We start from the raw sequence: 24,038 nt of genomic DNA, 5'->3' as shown, positions 1-24,038 counted from the left end.
TATTTTACGTTCACATAATTTTTATGCTTCGTATGCATCATCAGATGACAAAAATGAATATTTTTAAACATTATTTTGTAACTATTACAATCATAGTTCTTCCAATTTTGATTATTCCAGCAACATCTGATCCAACATATGATGAATATAGATATGACTTCGATTGTATGTTTTTTTTATTATTAATTAATTAATTTTTCTTTTTTTAATTATTATTGTATTGCTGTTCATACGTAACATATCATTTCTTACATTTTATGTTTTTTTAGTTTACCCAGGAAATTTTAACAAAGATGATGCTGGTATGGTAAAATTTATTTATGAATAAAAATTGTTTATTTAATGGTTATTGCATTGATAATGATATGTAACAGCTTGTAAATTTGTTATAAATTATCCAAAAACCAAAACCATTTATTGTTATTTTGTAACTATTTACTAGAGAGAAACATAACTTACACTGTTTCTTACTTTTAATTTATACACAATAATAATATGTAGTCATTTAGGTAACAAAAATGTTAAGCTTGAAGGTTTTTTAAAAAATTGTATTGTTTATGAAAAAGTAAATCATAAATTATGATAGAAAAAATATAATAAATCTGTTGTATAAAATATTTTTATAAACTCATTAAATATAGCTGTTGGGCATGAATATTAAATAAGTTATTACAAATCGTTTATAACATAGAAAATGTTTTTGACACAATACAATTTTATCTGGCTTTAGACAAGCAACATACATTTAATGTTACTTATAATCTGTAATTTTAATATTTTTTCCACATCGGATTAAAATAAAATTAATATAATTATTTAAAATATGAAAAATGTATGCAAAATTATCCGAAAGAAGGTCAAATAATATTGTTATATCTTATTTAATACAATCAATTCAATTTTAAAATATATTAGACTTTATATAAAAACAATTATGTCATAAATAATACTGATACTAAATATTTTTTTTCAGCCGATTTAAAATGTAATATTTTTAACTTATTATTAATATATAAATGGAAACTTGGCATATTTTTAATATTAAGTATTAAAAGGTTGTAATATAGTTAACCGTTAGTTATAATTGGTTAATAGTTAAGGTTTGTGTGTGTATAATTTATAGATATTTACTCTATTATTACTTTATGTATATAAATGGGATTTGAATATAAATCGTTCGAAACTAATAAAAAAATCAATATTTTTAATAAAATAATTTAAATTAAGTACCGTCTAAATCGTAAATACATAACATAAAGTATTTCATTTTAGATTCAAAGCAGAGATTGTATCGATTTTACAGTGAAATGTTTTTTTTGTGTGCTCGTGTCTTTTTAAACAAAAATAGTTATTAGGTACCTATATATAATAGGTATATAGTTTTTTTAATTTTATATTTGAAACCTTGTAACAGTTTGTTAGACCAATAACGTACTATAAAAACAATCACTAAATATTCAGTCAATATATAGTGAGCTAGGCATTTCATAATTATCGTTAAAACGTTATTAGTTCGTTTAATATTTTTGAACCGTTCAATTATACAATTTGTTATGCTAATCAAACTTAGTTTTAAATAATAATTGAGTATGAATTATTTTAAAATTTAACAGATATTCTATTACATATGGCTAGATTTACAGGTAAGTAATTATAATTATAGGGTAGAATTTTATTGTACTTATATCCTTCTTTGAAGAATATGTGACATAATTACAAGCATTGACTTTAATGATCTCAATATAAAACTATTTCAGTTTTAAATATTTAGTTATTATAAATGTGTACGACACGAGGACCGTTAACGTGAGGTCGTGAGCCACCTGCAGGTTTAAAACGATGAAGTTTATGTAATATATATAACAATAATATTATGTAGGTATTTAAAGTTATTTACTCATACAAAGGTATATTGACCTATATATTCTATTTGTTCATTATCTGTCAGTGGGGCGCATGTAAACTCTGCTACAATTCCTTTTTTTTTACTGTAAATTCCACCAGAAAAAAACCAGATAAAATTGGGTTCATGTAAACACTGCTAGTGAAGAAAATCAAATAGTAGTATAATATAATATAATATAATATTATTAAAAAAAAATTCTAATATAATGTATTATCATATCCTTCACATTAAATATTTAAATCATAGTAATAAAATCATAATAAATAATTGTTATACCTAATCATAGCCCTCACAAGAGGGGGGGAAGCTGATGGACCTCGAGTACATGGGCCTGGCTTTTTTAAAGGCCCGCGGGCCCGTTGAAATGTATTTATAATTTTTATAAAGTTTTATAAAGGGCTGGACAAACATTTAGTACAGGGGACCGATATTGTATGTGGGGGCCCTATACCTATAAAATAATCCAAAAATTTATAGTTAATAGTTATGCCTTATATGTATACATAAATGATGTGATACAATTTGTAAATATTCAGTCTTCTATTACTCCATTAGTGTACCTATTTATAAGCATCCTGTAACTCTGCCATTTTTTTTCGATTTCGAATTTTTTTGATGTGGCGGAGTTTACATAATATACCCATTTCAGGGAAGAAAAAACAACTGACGGAGTTCACAATTGCCCCGTCAGTGGTATCAATATTTGAAAATAAAAATAATGATAATGATAATAATAATAATAATAATAATAATAATAATAATAATAATAATAATACACTTTTGACATTAACTATGGCTAATGATGTTACGCAACGAGATGTATCTTATATACAATATACGAAGCTCCTGATTTTGAGGACTCAAATTCCCCCACCCCACATCCTTTTTGTGGCACATAAAACATATCAAAGCGATTCATCCAGGTTCTGAACGGACAGTCCGCTTAACTACGATCAACGTAAATGGGAACATTTTATGTTGTCAGTCTCTTCTCCTATATAGTGTGGTTCAGTTTTTCTTACCACCGATTTCGGTCTAGTTTCTGTCAAGAGACCAGCTTCGAGTCTTCGCGTCAAAGGTTAGGTTCATTTGTTATGTAATATGTCATTTTTCGTTCATCTTGTATTAATCATAAATACTTAATACTAGGCTTCATTTTTGTATTTGTTTATTCCCGGATATAAATAAAATATCACTTGTAAAGATGCATATTAAGTGTATAGCATATATAGGTACCTTATTATTTATTAATTTTAGACATTTACTACTTAACACGCACGTATCAGACTGTTTTGACTAACATTTGTTTTTTTGTTAAAAGAGCAACATGCCAACATTATGTTTTCTAGATACTTTAAACCTACAATAATATATATGTTTTGTATGACGACAAGTTATACTATTATTACTATTTCTATAAAAGTCATCTTAAGAAAGTCTTTTTACAAAACATTGAAATAAAAAATTATTTTATGAAACCTTGCACTAACAACCCATACGAAATTTGACACACTAATGTAACAACTAACAAGTTAAAAAAACCAATAAATAATGTAATATTAATTGCTATTCTTCAAACGGCTACAGTATTTTATCCTCAGCAATTTTATATAAGTAAAAATTATATATGTTCCGTACGGTAGTTTATTATTATTAAAAGTTGTAAATATAAAATTCTAGTACCTCTGTCCAAAGGTTCATATCTACATGTACTAAGTTTATAAGTTGCTGCTTTAAAATAATATTAGGGAACAGTTCTGTTCTAAGAGAACATCGACTGATGTTTTGTTTTACATTAATATAATAAATTTACAGGCCATAGTGTCAACGATTATGCTAACGTGAATTTTTCAAGTAAGTATTTTGAAATAACAAAATACATTTTCTAACATTATATATGTCTAAGCTAGAAAGCAATTTCACTCCTCACTTTGACATAAATAACACTGACCACACATTCTACGGGACCTAACCTTTTCGTTGCGAGGGTGAACTTTCACAAATCCTTTCAACTATTTTACAAAATTTACTTAACGTGGGACTACATTCAGGGATATAATATGATACATGGCCTATGGTGTAGATATGTGTGATTGCACGGTAAGCCTCGACCTTGAGCATTCACTACATAATTAAACATTTTAGTGTTTAAAATGAGGGCCTTTAAAACTAAAGTGCAATGTAGATATTTTTGAGGCAGTCTGATACTAATTACATTAAACGAGCCTAAACACTCTAAATACTCTATAATACCATCACGAATGTATCTTAGTAGCATATCCCAGTAGGTCAGGTGTACATTTTTATAATAGGTACATGAATTAAAAATACATTATTTTATTACATGTTATTTTGATAAAAATTTGAACCCCTAACCCCCCTTCCCCTTTCTTGTATCAATAGTAATCACAAAAAAATAAGTTTTTACATATAAATTTTATATATTTATTTTTTAGAAAATATAAGTACGTATTTACAGCGATTTTTTTTTTAAATTAAGTTTTATTAATTAATAAAGTAGATTTTGCATGATTGGGTTACATAAATCGACTTTAAAAAAGAATGATATTGTATAAATTTAAAATTTACTGAGATTTTATGCTTATTTATTATTACTAGTTGTATTATTGTTATTTTACAATTATGTATGTTTTTTTGTATGTATACACGATAAGTAGTTGATAGAATTCTTTAATTATCAAAATTATATATGGTTTTAGATAGCAAATTGGATTTAGTTAATACTTCTTTCCAAAAACTTTTGATATTTTTGGTATAACTTAAAAACGAATACTTTTAGATACTTAAAATTTTCTCAAAATGATTATACTATAATATTATTTTTATTATATGATAAAATTAACAAATTTTTTAAAAGACTTTTTGGTCTATTTATAGACAAGCTAAATTTGTAATTGTTTTTAGCATTTTTTTTTATACATTTTGATAAAGAAATATTCAATAAATCAACATTTTTGAAAATTCATTACAAGATCCCATATAGTGATCCTTATAATACCTGTATAAAATTTTTTTAAGAATACTTGGTTCGTATTCGGTTCTAACATAATATGGCCAATTTTTCTGTTTGAGTCCATATTTTTGATTTCGACAAAAATAAATAAAATTTTATAATTTTATACTTTTATGAACTAGGTAATTTATTTTCACTTTTGTCAAGAATTTTTTACCTTAAAATAAATAATAATATACGACTATTTTATTTTATAGACGAATTTTTTGGTAAGTATTTGTTTTTTTCTGATACATTGTATAATCGACAAGTTTATATTTATTGAATTTTAGGTTGTCACCCGACCCACTCAATATTATCTTATATATAAAAATCTCGTGTCACAGTGTTTGTGTGGGATGATCTCTGATACTACTGGACGGATCTTGATGACATTTTTTATTTTGTGTGTAATTTGTAATCCTAATAATTAAATAGGATAGTTTTTTATCTCAATTAAGGCCCACTATATTTTTGCATTGCATTAATTGTGAAAAAGAAAGTTATAGAATTTTCTAGAAAGATCCACAGTGTTCAAGTATAGGGAGTGACGTCGTATAAAATGGTCCCTAAAGCTTCGTTATAGAAATTTCAATCTTCAAAGGTATAAAAGAGGAAGTTCGGTACGACGTATTAAGTATTATTCAGTGAAGTGTAAGTGTAGTGAAGTTTCTATTGAAGACCTTGAAACATTTAACTGAAATAATTACAAAGTGTTATTTCTTATCCGTCACATTTGGAATTAGAATTTCGTGATTTTGGCTACCCCCCCCCATTTTCCATTGTGTTTAGCAGTATCCCGTACGAAATTTTACTACAAAGGGGCGCCTTTGGAGGTAGACGTTCTCTACGCGGCCAATGCCGTGCGAGACAGCTAGTAGTTTTATATAATTAGTGTGTTTGTATGTTGTGATTCGTGATTTTGATCATTTGGTAATCATATATTTATAATATAGATATTATATGAAAACTGTATCCCGTTTAGACGCAAATAATGATTTCTACCGTTGAGTAGGTATAAAACATTTATAACTGCAGGAGATAAAAAAAAATAGAAAATCGGAATATCGGCTTAGTTTTAAAAACAAAATAAAATCACTTGTAAAAAATAACAGTTATACTAAAATCGTTTTATTAATTATAAAATTTATATTTTTGTTTTTATAGATGTCCAAGGTAAATACCTATTTAATATATCTATATTTTGATTTATTGAAGTTTACATAATTGTTGTTTCACCTGGTGTTCCTATATTGTAGCGTTGTTTGGATAGTTAGAGTATATTTATATATAACTCATACGTTTTTCAAATTAAGAAAAGATTGTTTATTTAATACGTAAAACGATAAATTAATGAATTCTACTTAGTATAGCTTAACTTTCATAGATTTTATGCAAAATAAATTAGAATCTGTCTAGATTTCTCTATACTTGAATAACGTAATCCGTTGTTAACCTGAAAACAGAATTGTTGTTAATACATAAAAGAATCGTCGTATTTTTATTTTTTATATTATATTACGTGGGTGCTAATTGCCATATTTTACTGATTATTTCTATTTTAGATATGTGTGCCGTGTGCGCGAATCGCAACGTCATATCATATTATTATTATATTTATTCGGCGTCACAATTTGTCTTGTCTTATTATTGATTTATTTCATTGTAATTGTATATGTATTGTGTGTGAATTTCATTGAATTTCTAGCGGGTGTTTCCTGTAGACCTGAAGACTATAGCAGCAGTGAGTTTTTTTTATATTATTATTTAATTTATTATTATACTATTATACATTTATTCTGTTTAGTCAATTCTTTTCTTAAATATTTAATTATCATTGTTGAGCCAGAAGGGTTAACTTCTTCTATATTTTGCATTAACTATCCAAGCTTGAAAGCTCTAAAAGCTGTTCTTATATTATAACTTATAATTGTGTTATTGTTCCCGGCTAGTATGATTCAGTACTATGGTGAGTGGTGACCATGGTATGTTGCGCGTACCTACACACATTGTCGACGGATGTCACTATGTCAGTATAACGTTTGTTCAGTAAACTGTTTAATATGAATTTGGAGACTTCTAATATTTGTGAAACACAAGGAGGAAAACTATGTTTCAATATATATAGTTATAAATTTAGTGGATATCATTATTATAAAAAGTGAATATTTAAATTTTATATTTACTACGAAATAAAAAATAATTTGTGAGTGTCCTTGACTCTTGTTAATAAATTTAAAAAAATTATAAAAGTATTAAACACACATGGTCAACAAGAGTTTAATAATTGAACAATGACAAAAGAAATCATCAGATGTACCGTTAAAGGTAGTGCAGAAAATGATTTGTAGTATTTGTACATAATACCAAACAAATTAATACGCTGTGATAAGTTACGAAATACGACGATTATACTTCATATTAAAATAAATGTATTATATTTTTATATGACGATACTGTAACGATACAATGGCGATTTATGCATCAATACTTATACTATATTAAAACACACACGCTCACACATTTGTAATCATGCATTCATGCCATTTGAAAACGAAAGTCCTTAACCTGTGAAAGTGATAATGGAAAATGTAGATAGTAAAAGTTTCACTATGGAACCATATCTTGCAATTTTTATAATCGACATTCTGGCTCATTCACCATCAAATGCAATGACTTACGTTTCATAAATCCAAATTATTTGTCTGTGAGTTACTCAATTTCCGTCAGTTACCTACCTCTGATATGATGTTATTAACAAAATAATATTTTAACTAATTTTTGTAGAAAAATACAGTAAGTTAAATTTCAATAGCATTGTTATACTTATTTATAAGGTTTATCTTAATTAATTATATTGAATTATTAACTATGAAAATAAATTATTTATACCGATCGTGTTTTAGCTGACATATTGAGTACGTAATTTATTGGTTTTTATTTTTATTGCGTATTATTTTTATGTGGTGATATGTTTCTCATAATTTATTTTATAAATTTTTGTTAGATATCACCATTAAATAAATAAAAAATCAACGAATATGCTGTGCTTGTGCCATTATAATTTTCCCACCATAATACTATATCAAATCATTTAAATTAATTTTATTCATCCATTAATTGTTCTTTTTCCAGCAACACTGAGTATGTAAATTTTTGTTTAGTTTTATTTTATTCTGTTCGAGGTTAAAAATTTGTTTTGTGACGTTAATTATTTCATATATTAGCGATTAGCAGGGTTGGGGTTACTTTATTTATTGTACCTGGTTCAATTTACAAGTTACTCTAAAACTGTGTAACCAATTACAAGATAATAGATACTTTTATGTTGTGTTACTGAATACAAGTTACATTGATAAATAAAATATGTTTTATTTATTCATATATTATAATAAAATTAACACATTTTAAAAGTTTAATGTATCAAGCATAGACAACCTACTTATATAATAAATCACAATAAAAAAACATGTTTATATAACAGTCTTTAAACATTTGTAAATTGTCTAACGTAACAGTTATAAAATTAGTAGTTAGGCTTTTTATGAAATAAGTGCATGCAACATAGGTATAGTAAAAATAATATAAAAAAGTAATATTTATAGTAATTAAATTATTGACTAATTCAATGATATTTATATAATATAATGATAGGTAATACAGTTTGAAAGCATGAAATTAAATTTAAATAAAATAATTGTATTAATTATGTTTTACTAAAATTAATAAGATTAATTTTCTTTAAAAAAAACTAATTTTTTCAAAATTTTGGTCAGATAAATTTATTATAGTAGTAGCCAGTAGTAGAACATGAATGAATCCAATAAATGAAAATTACCTTTCAACTGGAGTAGAAGAATAGAGATTTGTATTAAATTATACAAATAGTTTTTTACTGTGGCATAATTATTTAAAATTGGAAATGATTTATTTTTATCATTAAACAATTGTCGTTATAAACATCTTGTTCTGTGTTATAAATATTAAATACAGTCAATTACGGCTAAAGATATATAAACATATACCTACTAATATGTTTATATACCTGTGATTACAGTACCAAAATGTTTTTTTAATTTAAATTTTCTAATATGATAATCATACAGTGATAAATATTAAATATAAATATTATATACAATACAAATTTTAATTGTAACCTAAATTTTAATATAAACTTACAGGAAGATGTGTAACTAGATACAATAGTTAAAAATTACAAAAATAACCGAGTTAAATTACTTAGTTATATGTAACAATTATATGCCCAATCCTGGCGATTAGCAAAAATAGCAACAATGTTAATTTTACATAATTATTAATTAGACATTGGAGTTCAGAAATATTAGAGAGCACATTACTCAAGAAGAATACCTATAAGTTCTTTAAATATTTAAAAAGTCCCCAAACATTTTGTTTAAATTTATTTATTGAAAAATTGAATAATATGCATAGATACACCCGTAAAACTTGAAATACGCAAAACAAAAAGATAGAATTTTTTAATAATACTCTTGAATGCACATAATAATAAAGACAATATTATCAATAGGCAAACATAACATTCAGGTCTTCATGATGAATATTATTTATATATATTAATAATATGATATTATTATATACATATTTTTTATAGGAAGAATTGGTAAATATTTTAAATGTTTATTTATTTACTTTACTGAATTTTTGTTTCTCCTGGTGTATATCATAGCGTTGTTTGGATAGTTAGGACGTATTTATATAAGTCATACGCAGAAAAACTTTTTAATTTTAAAAAAGGTTGTAAAATTTAAAATTTCGTAGATTTTATGCAAAATAAATGACAGTCTATCTAAATTTCTTCTACATTTCTCTATATTTATTATCTAGAATCTAGAATAATTTGTCCAATGTGAAACAAAAGAGACAATCTCTGTGGAAACTGGTTCCAGCTCGACTGTTCGAGCAGCCCTAGGACTATTGTGTATATAAATATATATAAAGTTTATATTATTATACAGTATATAAAGTGTACACTTTAAAAAGTAACTTAACAATTATTGTCCGCAGATGGGATTGGTACGTATTATTTATTTATTTATTTTGTATATATTATAATTATGATATTTCGTGTGAAACATGGCCTAGAATTTTAGATCCTGAGTGGAGAATTCTTATGAATTATGTATTAATACATTTTTTTTGGAACCAAAAACTGATTGGGTCTTAAATACAATTTTTAAACAAATAGGTTCTACCTATAAACTATAATCTATATGTTAAAATAAATTAGAGATTACCAAAAAGTAATATCTTATATTTATTCAGTAAAATAATATATTACTAATTCGAAAATGCAAATGTGCAATACCTATTATTAGTTTATTAAAATGCAAATGGACTCTAATAGTTTGTACTTCATTATCATTCTTCATAATATAGGTTTAATAACAACTGGTTGATCCCAGTTTATTTTAAATATATCCATTATTTAGAAATTAAATTTTAAAAATTATGTCCTACTGGCTTTTTTAAATCACGATAATTCATAATACATTATAAGTTTTATTTTTATTTTTTATATTACTTTATCACCAACAATTAGAATATTTTTTTTTCTTTTTTAGATATAAGTATGTAATTATTATAATTTTTAAATTGATATTTATTGATATTTTTACATGGTAAAATAAATGAGAGATTTCCGAAAAGTTAAAATATCTTATTTTGATTGAGTAAAAAATGTAATTCTAATTTCAAAATACAATATTATTAATTATTGTATCACCAAATTTTACTTCCACGCAATTAAAAAAGTTCTAATCAAACAAAAAAAAAATAATTAAACAACCAAATGGTTATACAGTAGAACTTTTTTATTTCAAACTGACATAATTTTTTTTCACTTTAAAAACTATAAGAAGATATTATAGTTTGAGGTTTATGTAACTCTCTTAAGGAATTTCCGAATATTTTGAAATTCTGATTATTCATAAATTTTAATACATTTCAATAGTTATTAATTAGGCATAACTAATTGGTAACGTTATTAATTACATTTTTTTAGATGTGATAAGTGGTACGTAGATGTTATTATTATTTTAATTTTATTTGTATGAAATTTCAAATTCGCATTAACAAAATGTATAATGTGCTATGAACCAAAAACTCGTAAAAACGATTTTTTTACACCGAACCAATTAATTCATTTTTAAATTTAACTGTTTAGTACCCTTATAATTGTCATCATTGTTATTGCGATATCGTTTTATTTTTAATGTCTCACATCATTGCTTCTGGCAAAGTGTCAATAATGCTAACTTTGCGTTGGACCGGTATCGCTGATAACTTATAAAATATCATGAACAGTTAAATTGTGCTTTTAGGACACAAATTAATTACTCTATGGTCTGAGACACTACGGCGTCGTTGTTGTCCTTTTCTTCACAATTTTTATATAAATCATAAAACGTCGTATAATATATTATTATTCAATCGTTATCGCTTGTATGATGTAACTGATTGTAATATTTGAAAGCTCTGCTTTTGTGCACCCTTCGTCAACATCGACCTTAATCACCTTCTGAATAAATTAGTATTATTTCTTTTTGTGAAAGTTGGTGGATCATCGCCAAAAATATACGACATTTTCAATATTAATGATTTAGTATTGATATTATGATTAAAATTATATATCATTATATCAAGATACTACATACAATTGTATCTAATGAAAAATTGTTTGTAAAAAAACGACGAAAGATGATTTAATATTCTTGCCTTAAAGTTTAATAATAGGTAAATTTATAATAATATTAAAGCTAACAACACAAAGTAAATATCTAAAAATCATTTCTACGCAGGCCGCCAGACTATAACTAGTTTTTAATTTTTTTCGGTTTAAATATGTAAATATCTGTTATTTAACTCTTACAAAAAAAATTTTTACATATTTCAAAATGAATAAAAAAATTATTGTTTACAGCCTTTGAAAACAGTACGTATTATTTCTTTATTTTGTATATAATTAAGGTATTTCGCGTAAAACATATGGCTACAATTATTGATTTTGAGGCGAGAATTTTGTTTAATGTGGTTTTATTCAATTTTTTTTCGGAATGGTTAATGTATGCTTCTATATGGTTATATGTTTTTGGTATAACATTGAATATAGCTGGTAATATCTGTGATCAAAATTAACAAAACAGCAGCCCAAAATGGGAATATTTACCCAGTACCAGTTCTCGGCAATAAATATTTTGTTGTAATCAATCATGAAATTATTTGATTTAAATAGAACTATTTGGTTCTAAACTACAATAAAAACTAATGGGTTATTACATTCATCAAAAATAATTTTAGATTTATGCTCAAGTTTGTTTTTTAATCGCAGTATAAACAATTTAAAAGGGAACTTTAATACATTTTCAAATTGTTGACTGTTAGTAAATTTTTTTAATGCCGTAAATATTTAGAGACATTATTTACTTAAATCAAAACTTAACAGTTTATTTGTTTAAAAATAGCTTGAAAATATCTTATATATTTAGAAAATGATAACATGCATTAACATTTAGTAAAACGTATAAAGAATGATTATTCGTTATTAATTACAATAAAATAATAAAATCAATTTTATCAAAAACTTGTTTAGTTTAAAAATCCTTGTCTTTTCATAAGTTTTTTCCATTCCCTAAGAGAACTGTCGGATATTAATTACTCTTCATCCCTAATAATTTACCGACTTGATTCAATTTTCTACTAGAAATTAGCACAGACTTTTAAATTGAAGTATTTTTTACATTATATAAAATCTATTTTAAACACAACAATATGAAAAACAAGTATTTATTTTAAATTTTATACTTTATGATATAAATGTATATTGAATATCGTTATATCAGTATAGGTACCTATTTTATAACAGTACATACCATAAATTTTAACAATTTCATATAATATACTATGAAATGTCAGTCTATTTAGAGGTAAATTAATGTATACTTTTTTCATTTAAATATAGGTGTTGCAAGTAATGTTGATAAAATTATTAGATTGGCATTATTCTTAAAAAAATTTCAATCTTATAAAATTCTTTTATAAAATAAGATGTTGATTTTTTTAAATTTAAATATGGTATTTAAATATAATTTAAAATACTTTTAAAAAGTACTCAGAAAGTCAGATTATTTAAAAAAAATACTCACGAAAATTGTATTTTAAATACCATAAAAATACTTCTACACGTATTTAAATACAATAGTATTCAAATATTTTACAAGACTGCATCCATTATTAACAATAGTAATTGCTATTTTTTAGCGAATGAACAAATTAGTAAGTAAATATTATTATTATTTTCTAATTTTATTTGTATGAAATTTTGTTATTGAAAACATTTTTTTAAAATTATTTCCAATAAAAGAAAACATCATATTTTTGTAAACAAATTATATTTTTTATCATTACATTATAGTATATTACTTTTTTACATTCTGAAGCTAAATATTTTTCGAAATATTTAACATTAAATTAAAAAATGATAAATTATGCATTAAAACAATAAAATCTTTAAAATATGAGTATGTAGAAAAAACCTAAAATATACATTAAAATTTTTGAAATTTGAAATCCTTGTTTTAAAAAAGAAATATCAATCGAATCTAGTTTCTTTTATCTATTTCTTAAACAAATATATATTTATATATTAATGTATGAATACTCCTGATAATATTTTGCATTATTGCAAATTAATCATTGAAATTAAAAATATGTAACGTCATTCAAAAAAGTTGAAAGTTAAAAATTATAATTTTTAGACATGTTGTTTTAATTCAACTGGATATTATGTAAAAATAATATTTTCTACAAAGTCCTTAAATCATTTTGAAATAATGAGTGTTATTCGATAAAAGAATCATATAGTATAATATTAAATATAGTATATTATGATATGTACGTATTTAAAAATTAATTAAAAAATGATTGTCCACAGGTGATCTTGGTACGTGTTATTTTTTTATTTTGTATAATATATATAATAATGGTATATTGAGGGAAATATGGCCAACAATTTTTGATTTTTAAAAGAGAATTTAAAAAAAAAGTGTTTTTGTTTTTAGGAATAGTAAAAATCCTAACATTCTCAAATCTACAATACAGTAGACCAATCCATCAGTTTTTTTTTTATTATTCAACTCTGATAACCGATAAAAGTAGCTCTAAATTCTGTCTCAAAAAAAATAATCAGTCATACGACCAATTGTGATCCAATACCGCGTATTTCCTAAAAACAACCAGTAATTTTGGGGGAGGAGGGTGACGGTCCCCAAATTATATATAATAATATTAGTAGAAGGAATATTACTCCAATGTAAATGCTCATACGTTCTATCGGGAAACGTCAGCTAGCAAGGTGGACGAAATTTGTCCTCAAAGCTAAGTATGGCCAAAGGAATTGTCAGACAGTAGCACGAAAACTGATAATTATTTTTTTAGGCTGGGTAAAGTCATTCATGTTAATAAATTTGTAAAACCAACTGGACGATGCCAGTTTAAATTAAAAATGTATCCATTATCTAGAAATTAAATTGAATGGTTCAATCAAAACCTATAAGTCACTAAATTTATGAAATGAACTCCTATTGGCTATTTTGAAATCACAATAATTAATAAAACATATTTTTTAAAACGTATTATTTTTTAATATTATTTTATCACTCGCAATTATAATGATTCTTTTTTTGCAGTTAAAATTGGAAGTAAGTATTATATTTTTCAAATTGACATATAATTAGTTAACCATATGATGCTTTGTAAATACAGTTATTATTTTATTGTAATATAAATAGAACATTTTGGTTTCAAATTACAGTATCAAAACATTTAAAAGCAATATGTTCTATCTATATCGTAAAATAAATTAGAGATTACAAAACAGTTATTTCATATTAAATTAATTGTGTAAAAATGTAATAGGTACTGTAGGTGATGGTTCAATATTATAAATGTTGTAATACCAAACTGTAAAGACCAAACAATTTCTAACCAATTGAAAAAAATAATATAACAACCAAGTGGTTTATGACATTTTTTTATTTACTCTAAAAGATGGTATTATAAAGTTTAAAGTTTAAGTAGTTCTCCTGCAGAATTATTGAACATTTAAAAATTCTGATATTTCGTAAATTCTGTTAATAACGATAGACCTCGATTTTGTATACTAATATTAAATCATTTATCCTGTAGAAAGGTAACTATGTATATTTTATAATAATGAAATTATTATTTTTTTTTCATATTATTAAAGTTATGAGAGGTACGTAAAGAGTATTATTTTCTAATAGACAATTAAAATTAAGTTTGTAGCTTTGATTTAAAACTGATGAATGTGGTATTGTATAAAAATCTCTCAGTCAATAAGTATAACTGGTAACATATACTTAATCGTAACATTGGGAATACTACTCATGTAATTTTAGTTTATTTAAGTATTTAACGTTCAGAAGATTCTATGCGAATCAAAAACGTTATTTAGGAATGCCATAATTATATGATAAAACGAATGGTTCGCATTTATAAGAAAGTTATTCTATACTTTGTAGTTTATCAGTATTGGAATTTAACATTTGCACATTAAAGTAACAACGGTAAAATATTTCGAATGCTCATTGCTAGTTGAATAAAAGTTTCCCAATTTTGTAGGCATTTTGCGCATCATACTTTTATACATTTATTTAATATATGAATACGAGTCCTATTATATAAATATTAAATATCAATCATATGAGCAAATAATACAAACATTTGTTTAATAGAACAGTATAGATGTTTAAAATCAATGATTATTAGTTATTTAACATTAAGCTATTTCGCGTCCAAATATATGTTTTATAACTACAATTATGTAATGAAACAGTTTGTTGTGTCCAAAAGAATCTTATAATATTTTAAATGCTTTGTGCGGAACTGCGGAACTGTGTTGTTTATTTAATTTATTTTTTAGCCCTGAATTCATTCGAATAGATTATAAAATATGTACTTAAATTACAAAATGCAATATGACCGGTTTTCTTGAAATTATGGTTGTAAAGTCTACGAGTTTCTATGTCTTGACTCAAAACCTAAGTTTTTACTTTATAATATAATATTAACCTTTTATAAGGTGAATCAAAAAGTTTTACTTAACGTCTTATAACACGAAGGTTTTAAGGAGCCATTAATATCATGTTTTGATCATTACTTATCTAATTAAAGGTAAAGAGTAAAGGGTTTTTGGAATAAGATCTTGTTTTCCTGACATCCTTTCTGGTGTTCAACGAGGAGGTAAAAAAAACAAAAATTCTCTACTGTAGGTTGGTTATATTAGTTTAGGTTAGTAGACTACTACATATTGCTAAATTTAAATAAAGACAATGTTAGATAATTTATATTCTAATAATATTGTGAGATAGTATTATAGAGTATATTGTATAATCCTAATTATTAATTAGTATGTTAATCATTTTATTCCAGAATATTTCAGTAAGTGCATTTTATATAGAAAAATATATTTAATTTAATGTATGGAACGTTATAACTCAATGTATAAAATTTGAGTCTCATAACTTTTATAATGATAATCATTCTTTTAAATTTTCACTTACTGAGAACCATATGTATAAAACTGTTTTATAAGACATTGGGTACGATTATATAATTATTATCACATACTCGGTTGATATATTTATATACAAAATTCAAACATCAAAAAGACTCCACACACGTAGCAATCAAGGTTCAAAAAATGATCTATTTATAATTTACTAGCTGAAAAACCGGCGTTGCCCGGGAAAAAGTTATCTCAGGTGAAATCGAGATTTTTTTACATTATATTAGTAATAGCTAACTCGGCAAACGTATATGTATTTTTTAATTGTTTAATAATGTTTGTTATTTCTTCTAAGTGGTTACTAGGTTCCTAAAAAGATGTATAATTAATTTTTTTTATAATATTAACCATCCCCAATTTCGACCCCTTACAACCCTTTTTAGTATTAAAAAGTAGCATATGTCCTTTCTCCGTGTCTAAACTATCTTTGTACCAAATTAAATCGGTTCAATAGTTTCGGAGTATATTCAATACAAACAATCAAATCTTTCCTCTCTATAATATTAGTATAAATTAGTATAGATAATTTGTGATGCAGAACATAGTTTATATTTGGTTCTTGAAACCAAACGTTGAGAGATTTCTACAAGGTACTTAACATGGTATGGTCCGGGTTTATTGACATTGCAAACATATTTAATTTACGGTTCTTCTATGGAATTTTTAACCTTTATTTTTGGTTCATTTCACGGGTACGATGTATAACTATAAATATCAAAAGTTCACCTTGGATTTTTGAAGCATTCATATAGGACTCATATAAATATGAAACGCAATTTGAAAAGTATTATCAATAATTTAAGCAAACCTATATTATTTCTTTTGATTTAAAATAAATTTCTAACAGACAATTTTAAATGCGTGTGTGTATATATATTATATATATACTTTTATTTTATTTTATACTCGATATGGTAAGATCAAATACAAATTATATCACATTAAAATAAGTAACAATTTATCAATTTTATTTTTTAGTTGAAATTCTTAATCGTACGTATGTTCTTAATTTAATTGTGTGTAAAATATATTTATGACTATTTAAGTGCGTTTTCTACTAAATATTTAAATATAGATACTATTAATATAACTTTTTGTACAATATTGAATTAAATTTTCAGCCATTTTGATTAACAGTATTTTGATAAACATTTTTATTGAAATTATACTAAATAAATTGAAAAATTATAATGTCAATAAATAACTGAATAACCTAAACAATAAAAATACAAATAAGTGTAGAAAAATAGTAATTTACTATATTTTTCTATATAAATATTTTATTATCTCATTTTTATCATTTTATCTAAATAATATTTTATTACTATTATCCATCGATCTATTAATTAGTTTAATTAGTTGTAGAGGAATATAATAAGTATTATAAATATTCTGAAAGTTGAATTTAACTTTTAAATTTGTTTTATTTTAAAACTTCTTGCTAATACGTTTGTACAGAACACAAGTTTGCACAATCACTTTATGCATATTTTATAATTTTTTAAAAACTTAATTAATAAACATAACCCAATAACACGTAACAGTTATAACAACATAAATTATAATAATAGTTAATACAATATAATTAGTCTGACCATCTGTGCCACATAGTTATTAGGTCTACGCGGGGCAGTCATCTACCCATGCCCCTTTGACGTCATCCCTGGGCCTAGGCTATTATCCCATCTATCAATTTTTTTGATATTTTTTAGTTATTTACTTCTACACTACTTATATAAAACAATTATAACATTTTACAGAATTTGCAGTCCATTACCTAGCTAATTATCAATGTATGTATTATTTTGTACCAATATTAACTATAAATAATAAAACATTACTAATGTAATATATATTATAAGCATGTTATTTGTTGCAAAATAATAACTGAGTTGTGTTATAATTTGTATTTATATTAACTAATTATGAATTAAGTACAAAGTGTTTTATAAAGAACGCATTTTTGAAATTCGGGGTAATTATTTGTTGTTGGGTGGGTGACATTGTTCTTATAATTTCTGCTAACTATTGGTTTTGAAGTTATTAAAGTGGTTATTATTTTCGTGTCCACCATCGGACACCATCGGAATTGGACAATACATTGTCATTGTGTATTTTGAATCAATGGATCATACTAAAACTAAACGAAGAGCATTCGTTAATTGTATTTTAACGAGGTAGCGTTCTGACGATGTGAAAAAAATCAAATGCATCTAGCGATTAGCGAGTAACTGTTTGGTGTGGCATTTGAGATAGGTGGGATGATTGGGCCAACCTTTTTTGAATATGAACGTGGAGTCATGGAAATGTAAGAAAAGAGAATGGAGATCGTTTTCGTGTTTCACAATTAAATCTTAACTCGTAGTGAAACAATATGTATCATTTATAATGCGTATTTCTAATAAAATTAAATACTGCGTTCCTTATGAAACAGCCTTTATATACAAATAATTCGGATCAGGGTTCTTCTCCGGGTTTTGCGGTAATACCTTTTATTTTAATTGTTAATAAATGAGTTTTAAGTGTAGTAACACCCGAAGAGGGTACATGGCTGTTGTTATTTTTATTTATGTATATAATTTACCTCTTGTGTACATAATTCATTGCACACACATATTATATTTATATCACGCACACACTCTAGTCTACTACCTTCTCATTTATATGTATGTGCACTTATACATGCATACACATATAAGATATAAATTATATGTGGATTTAGTTATATGACAAATTAATTTACCTACCCAATTATAACTGGAATCTTATCATTAGTTACTGAAACAAGGAACAGTAAACAGGTTTAATATTAATTAAGGAAACACTCAATGTACTTAACAGTCGTTAACACGTTTAAAAGAAGATTTTTTTATTATTTGAAAAATACAATTATGAATTTATAACCTTACACCACTCCTTACATATGATCCTCACCGGACACACACGCAGTGAGTGTGAAGTTGTACGTATCCGGCAGATGGTTTTTAAGTACGGTCCAAGTGGAGCTAGATGTTACCTGCTACTTACTTTAATTTGTGTTAAGGACATAACATTATTATTTATTATTTACTGATCACTAATGACTATATTATAATGTGTGAATGTGTATACCTACCCTAAGATTCTGATGTTGACTCCTTTCCAGTCATTGACTGAAAAGGGTGGTTATCCTAACACATATAATCCTATTGGTAATCAATCAACCAATCTAATAACTAATCTAATAACTTTGCAGATTATGTCAACCCTAATATTGATCTATTGACGACATACTGTGGTGCTCTGAATATCTATGAAAATAATACTCGTAAAACATATTATCGTAAGATTTTCACTGATGCTCAACAGAAATTATTAGAAAGAAATATTAATTAATAAATAATGCATGTTTACAATCAATCAAAAGTTAAATATAACAATCAAATACATTAATTAAGAAATATTTTTGTAACAAATTGCAATGAACCATAAAATATGTATATGTACGTTTAGATTTATGTTATAATTATATCATTAAATGGGATAAAAAAACAAAAGCAGAATGAAGGAATCTATTTATTTTATACATTGTAATTTTTGTCACTTGAAACATAAAAAATATGCATATAATAAAAAAATAAATACAATAATTATAATTTTTGTACTTAATCACGTCTAAAATTACGCTATTTAATTACGCTATATATTATTCTCTTTGTACCAGGTGAGCTATTATTATGAATACAATTTTTATTATTTATATATAATAATAGCTGTCCTACCCGGCGTTGCTCGGGCAAAAGTGACCTCTGGTTAGGTACGACTCTAATCGGTGTCGTGGTTGCGTGTGTATATACTTGATTCAGGCCCGATTCGCCGACACCCAATTCGCCGACTACTCGTTTCGCTGACGCGAAAACCGGTTACCGGTAAAAATGAAAAAAGTTTCAATTCCCCGACAAAACGTAGTTTCATAAAATACAAAAATAATTTTTATGTAGAAATCTAGAATATTACAATCTACCATCAAAATGTTGATAAAACTATACTATGATATTATTGGCATTTGTCAGTTGACAGTATAAGTAATCATTGCATCGTCAGTTTGTTATATAGTAATATTAAATTTAAAATGTCGTGGCTTATAATAACTTCTGAGCGAGATGGCCAACTTTTAGTTTTGGATAATTTTATACATCGTATTGATAGAACAAGAGGTTCTAACCACTATTATAAATGTATTGATAATTGTGGAGGTCGAGCAATACACAGAGAAGATTCCAATATTGCTATAATGTCAAAAACGCATAACCATCCGACGCATGGAATCCAATTGGCTGAACGTGGTTTTCGAAATAAGCTTAAAGTGAGTTTGTTTTAATTTATACAATTTTATTCACGAGTTTTATACCATTTTTTAAAATGAGTTTTGAATACGTGTTTTATAACTTAAAAATAATTTATTTGAAGGACGAAGTGATAACAAATCCCACAAAAGCTATATGCAATAATGTTTCATTTTCATTTAGAAAACGGAAGCTTAAAATGTTAATTGTTAATTTATAGTATTAATAGTTGACTTGAACAATGTTCGTGATTTATACAAATAATTTAAAGCAATAAAAAATAATATAGTTTATTTAGTAAGTATAATTCATCACAATATAGTGTGTCGGCAAAATGGTGTGTCGGCGAATTGATTTGTCGGCCAATCGGTACGTCACGATATATTTATATACATATATATTTATATATATAGTTTTGTGCCGTACGGCAGTTGCCCATACTTGGCCGCCCAAACTTCCCCTTCTATGTCACCGCCGACACGACGTTGATGGCAATGCCGTGCAGGTACGGTGTTAAAATATATATTAATATACCAATACCATCCCCTATTTCAACCCCTTACAGCCCTTTTTTAGTATTAAAATGTAGTATATGTCCTTTCTCGGTGTCTAAACTATCTATGTATAAAATTTTATTTAAATCGGTTCAGTAGTTTCGGAGCTTATTCAATACAAATAAACAATCAAATCTTTCCTCTTTATAATATTAGTATAGATTATTATTATTTACATATTTAGCTCCCCTATTTGATGGACTGGCATTTAAATCATGTATAATATATAATTATTATAATATAATAATATACCTATTAATATGTGAGGGCAACTGGTACCTATATTTTTAAATTGATAAAAACATTCGTTAAGGGTAACTGGTCAGCACCCATCTGGGTGTATAGTGTTAGTCTTATCGTCGCCGACAACGGAAACGGTACGTGTCGAGAATGCAAGGACAACTGGCAACTTTTGATGTTGTGTAACTCATCAGTTCTGGTGGCCAGCAAAACCTTACAGCGAAACTTTGTTGATGCCCCATAGGTGATGTGTTGATCAATCCAACTTTAAATCGACACCAGCTGAATACCAAAACCTTCACCGTGTTTTTTCGATGAACGGAGAGCAATGTTGGTGCTCTGGAAATTAAAGGGTCAATTTCTTAGTTTCGTTTGGCCGAAATCAGTTCATTTTAACATTCTTGACAATTGATGGGAATGGGACTCCGTTTATATAACGTTCATAACGTTTATTTGACCATTGGTAAACTTGTACATTTTATTATTTTGTTAAATTTGTGTTTAAATAATATACAAGTTGACACATTACAATAATAAGTGATAAGTGAAAATTTAAGAAAAACCTGGACATTATTGTTAAAGAACTTGTTTTTTGTTTCACGAATAACATTGACTTGTAAAATATATTGAAAATATAATAACAATTATTTAACTCGTCCCCGAAATGTAGCTTTTTTAAAGACAATTGTATTAATATAATTTTATATTTATTCTTAAACATTTTGATAACTATTATTATATGAATTTCTTATGATATTAGTAATTTCCATTGCGTAAGACACTGGCATCACGTACTGGCCAGTTTGAATATAGAATTATATAGTATCGTAAAATTGCATAGTTGGTCCACAAACTGATGTACACGTAATAGAATGATTGTCATGTCTACCAACAAACACAGCTAGGTTCATTATTTACCAATAATGGTGCATGAATTTTAATTAATTTTTCATCAACACGACCTACGACTAAAGTTATTGAAACTATAAGGTATACTATAGAAACATTGAGCACCAGTTACCATATTATTAGATCATCGTACCAATTGTGCAAAAAGTACCTCATTTATAGCTTTTTTCACATTTCTTATTACACGACAAACAGTAGCTTTTAATACACCACACATGTCACCAATAGCTTGATACTGAGTACCACTACCCAAAAAACGCAAGCATAAATGTAGTTGTTGAATAAGGATAATGCATGATTTCTGTTTGTATGATTAGTTAGAAGATGCCCTATACGGCTGACAATATGCTCCAACTTCATATAATAATAGTTCTTAAAATGTTTAAGAATAAATATAAAATTATATTAATAACAATTTTCACAAAAAAAAATATACTTCGGGGACGAGTTAAATTGTTATCATATTTTCAATATATTGTAAAAGGTATTGTTGTTTATGAAACAAAAAACAAGTTTTTTAGTAATAATTTCCAGGTTTTTTTAACTTGTCAGTTGTCACTTATCACTTATTGTCATGTTTCAACTTGTATATTATATAAAACACACATTTTTAAAATAATGAAATTTACAAGTTTACTAATGATCAAATAAACGTTATGAACGTTATATAAACGGAGTCCCATTCCCATCAGTTGTCAAGAATGTTTCAATAAACTGATTTCGGCCAAACGAAACTAAGAAATGGACCATTTGATTTCCAGAGCCCAACATTGCTCTCCGTCTATCGACAAAAACAAGGCGAAGGCTCGGTTCTTAGGACGACCAGAATGATGCGCCTGACCCGTAACCCATCCTGTGTCCGAGTATTCCTCGTACGAAACTGCTCCACAGCGGCAAGCGTGTCCCAAGGCATTACCATGGCATTCATATCATGACTGGGAACCGTCTGGGTGGTCTGATTGAGGAGTGGATAGATAGGTAAGTTAAATTCATTCAGTGCTGCCGTCATTCTTGATACTCATCACGTGTTTCGAACGACCGCTGTTCCGAGGCACGCTTCCTGTGGCAGTTTAGTTTTTGGCCCATCGGGATTCCTTAAATCAGTTTAAATTGATTCTTATACTCTTATATCCGATAACTACCTTAAAAATTCGTATTCAGCTGATGTCGCTTTAAAGTCGGCTTGATCAACACATCGCCTATAGGGCATCAGCGAAGTTTCGTCGTAAAGCAGCCGATCCAAATCGCAAATGGTATTTTGCGATCGTAGAAAAATTATTACTATATAATATATCTGTGTCGGAGACGTCTCAACAAGATATCCTGAATGTGACGGTATATTATATTTATTAATTATATATAATTATATTGTAGTGACATAATAGTACATCACTGACATCGTGACACGGAGAGTGTAGTAATAACATTATATCAGGGGTGGCCAACTTTAATATAGACTGGCGAT

The 24,038-nt window shown here is 26.2% G+C and overlaps 1 protein-coding gene across 1 annotated transcript; it reads left to right on the top strand.

Moving 5' to 3' along the window:
- On the top strand, positions 1-20,180 carry LOC132923338 (uncharacterized). Its single transcript, XM_060987263.1, has 3 exons — positions 1-165; positions 270-302; positions 19,781-20,180. The coding sequence occupies exons 1-3, from the start codon at positions 24-26 to the stop codon at positions 19,918-19,920; spliced, it is 315 nt and encodes a 104-aa protein (XP_060843246.1). The 5' UTR covers positions 1-23; the 3' UTR covers positions 19,921-20,180.
- Positions 20,181-24,038: the final 3,858 nt, after the last annotated feature.

This window comes from Rhopalosiphum padi, chromosome 2 (assembly GCF_020882245.1).
Source record: "Rhopalosiphum padi isolate XX-2018 chromosome 2, ASM2088224v1, whole genome shotgun sequence".
NCBI classification, from domain to species: Eukaryota; Metazoa; Arthropoda; class Insecta; order Hemiptera; family Aphididae; genus Rhopalosiphum; species Rhopalosiphum padi.
This window is presented reverse-complemented; position numbering and strand designations above follow the sequence as displayed.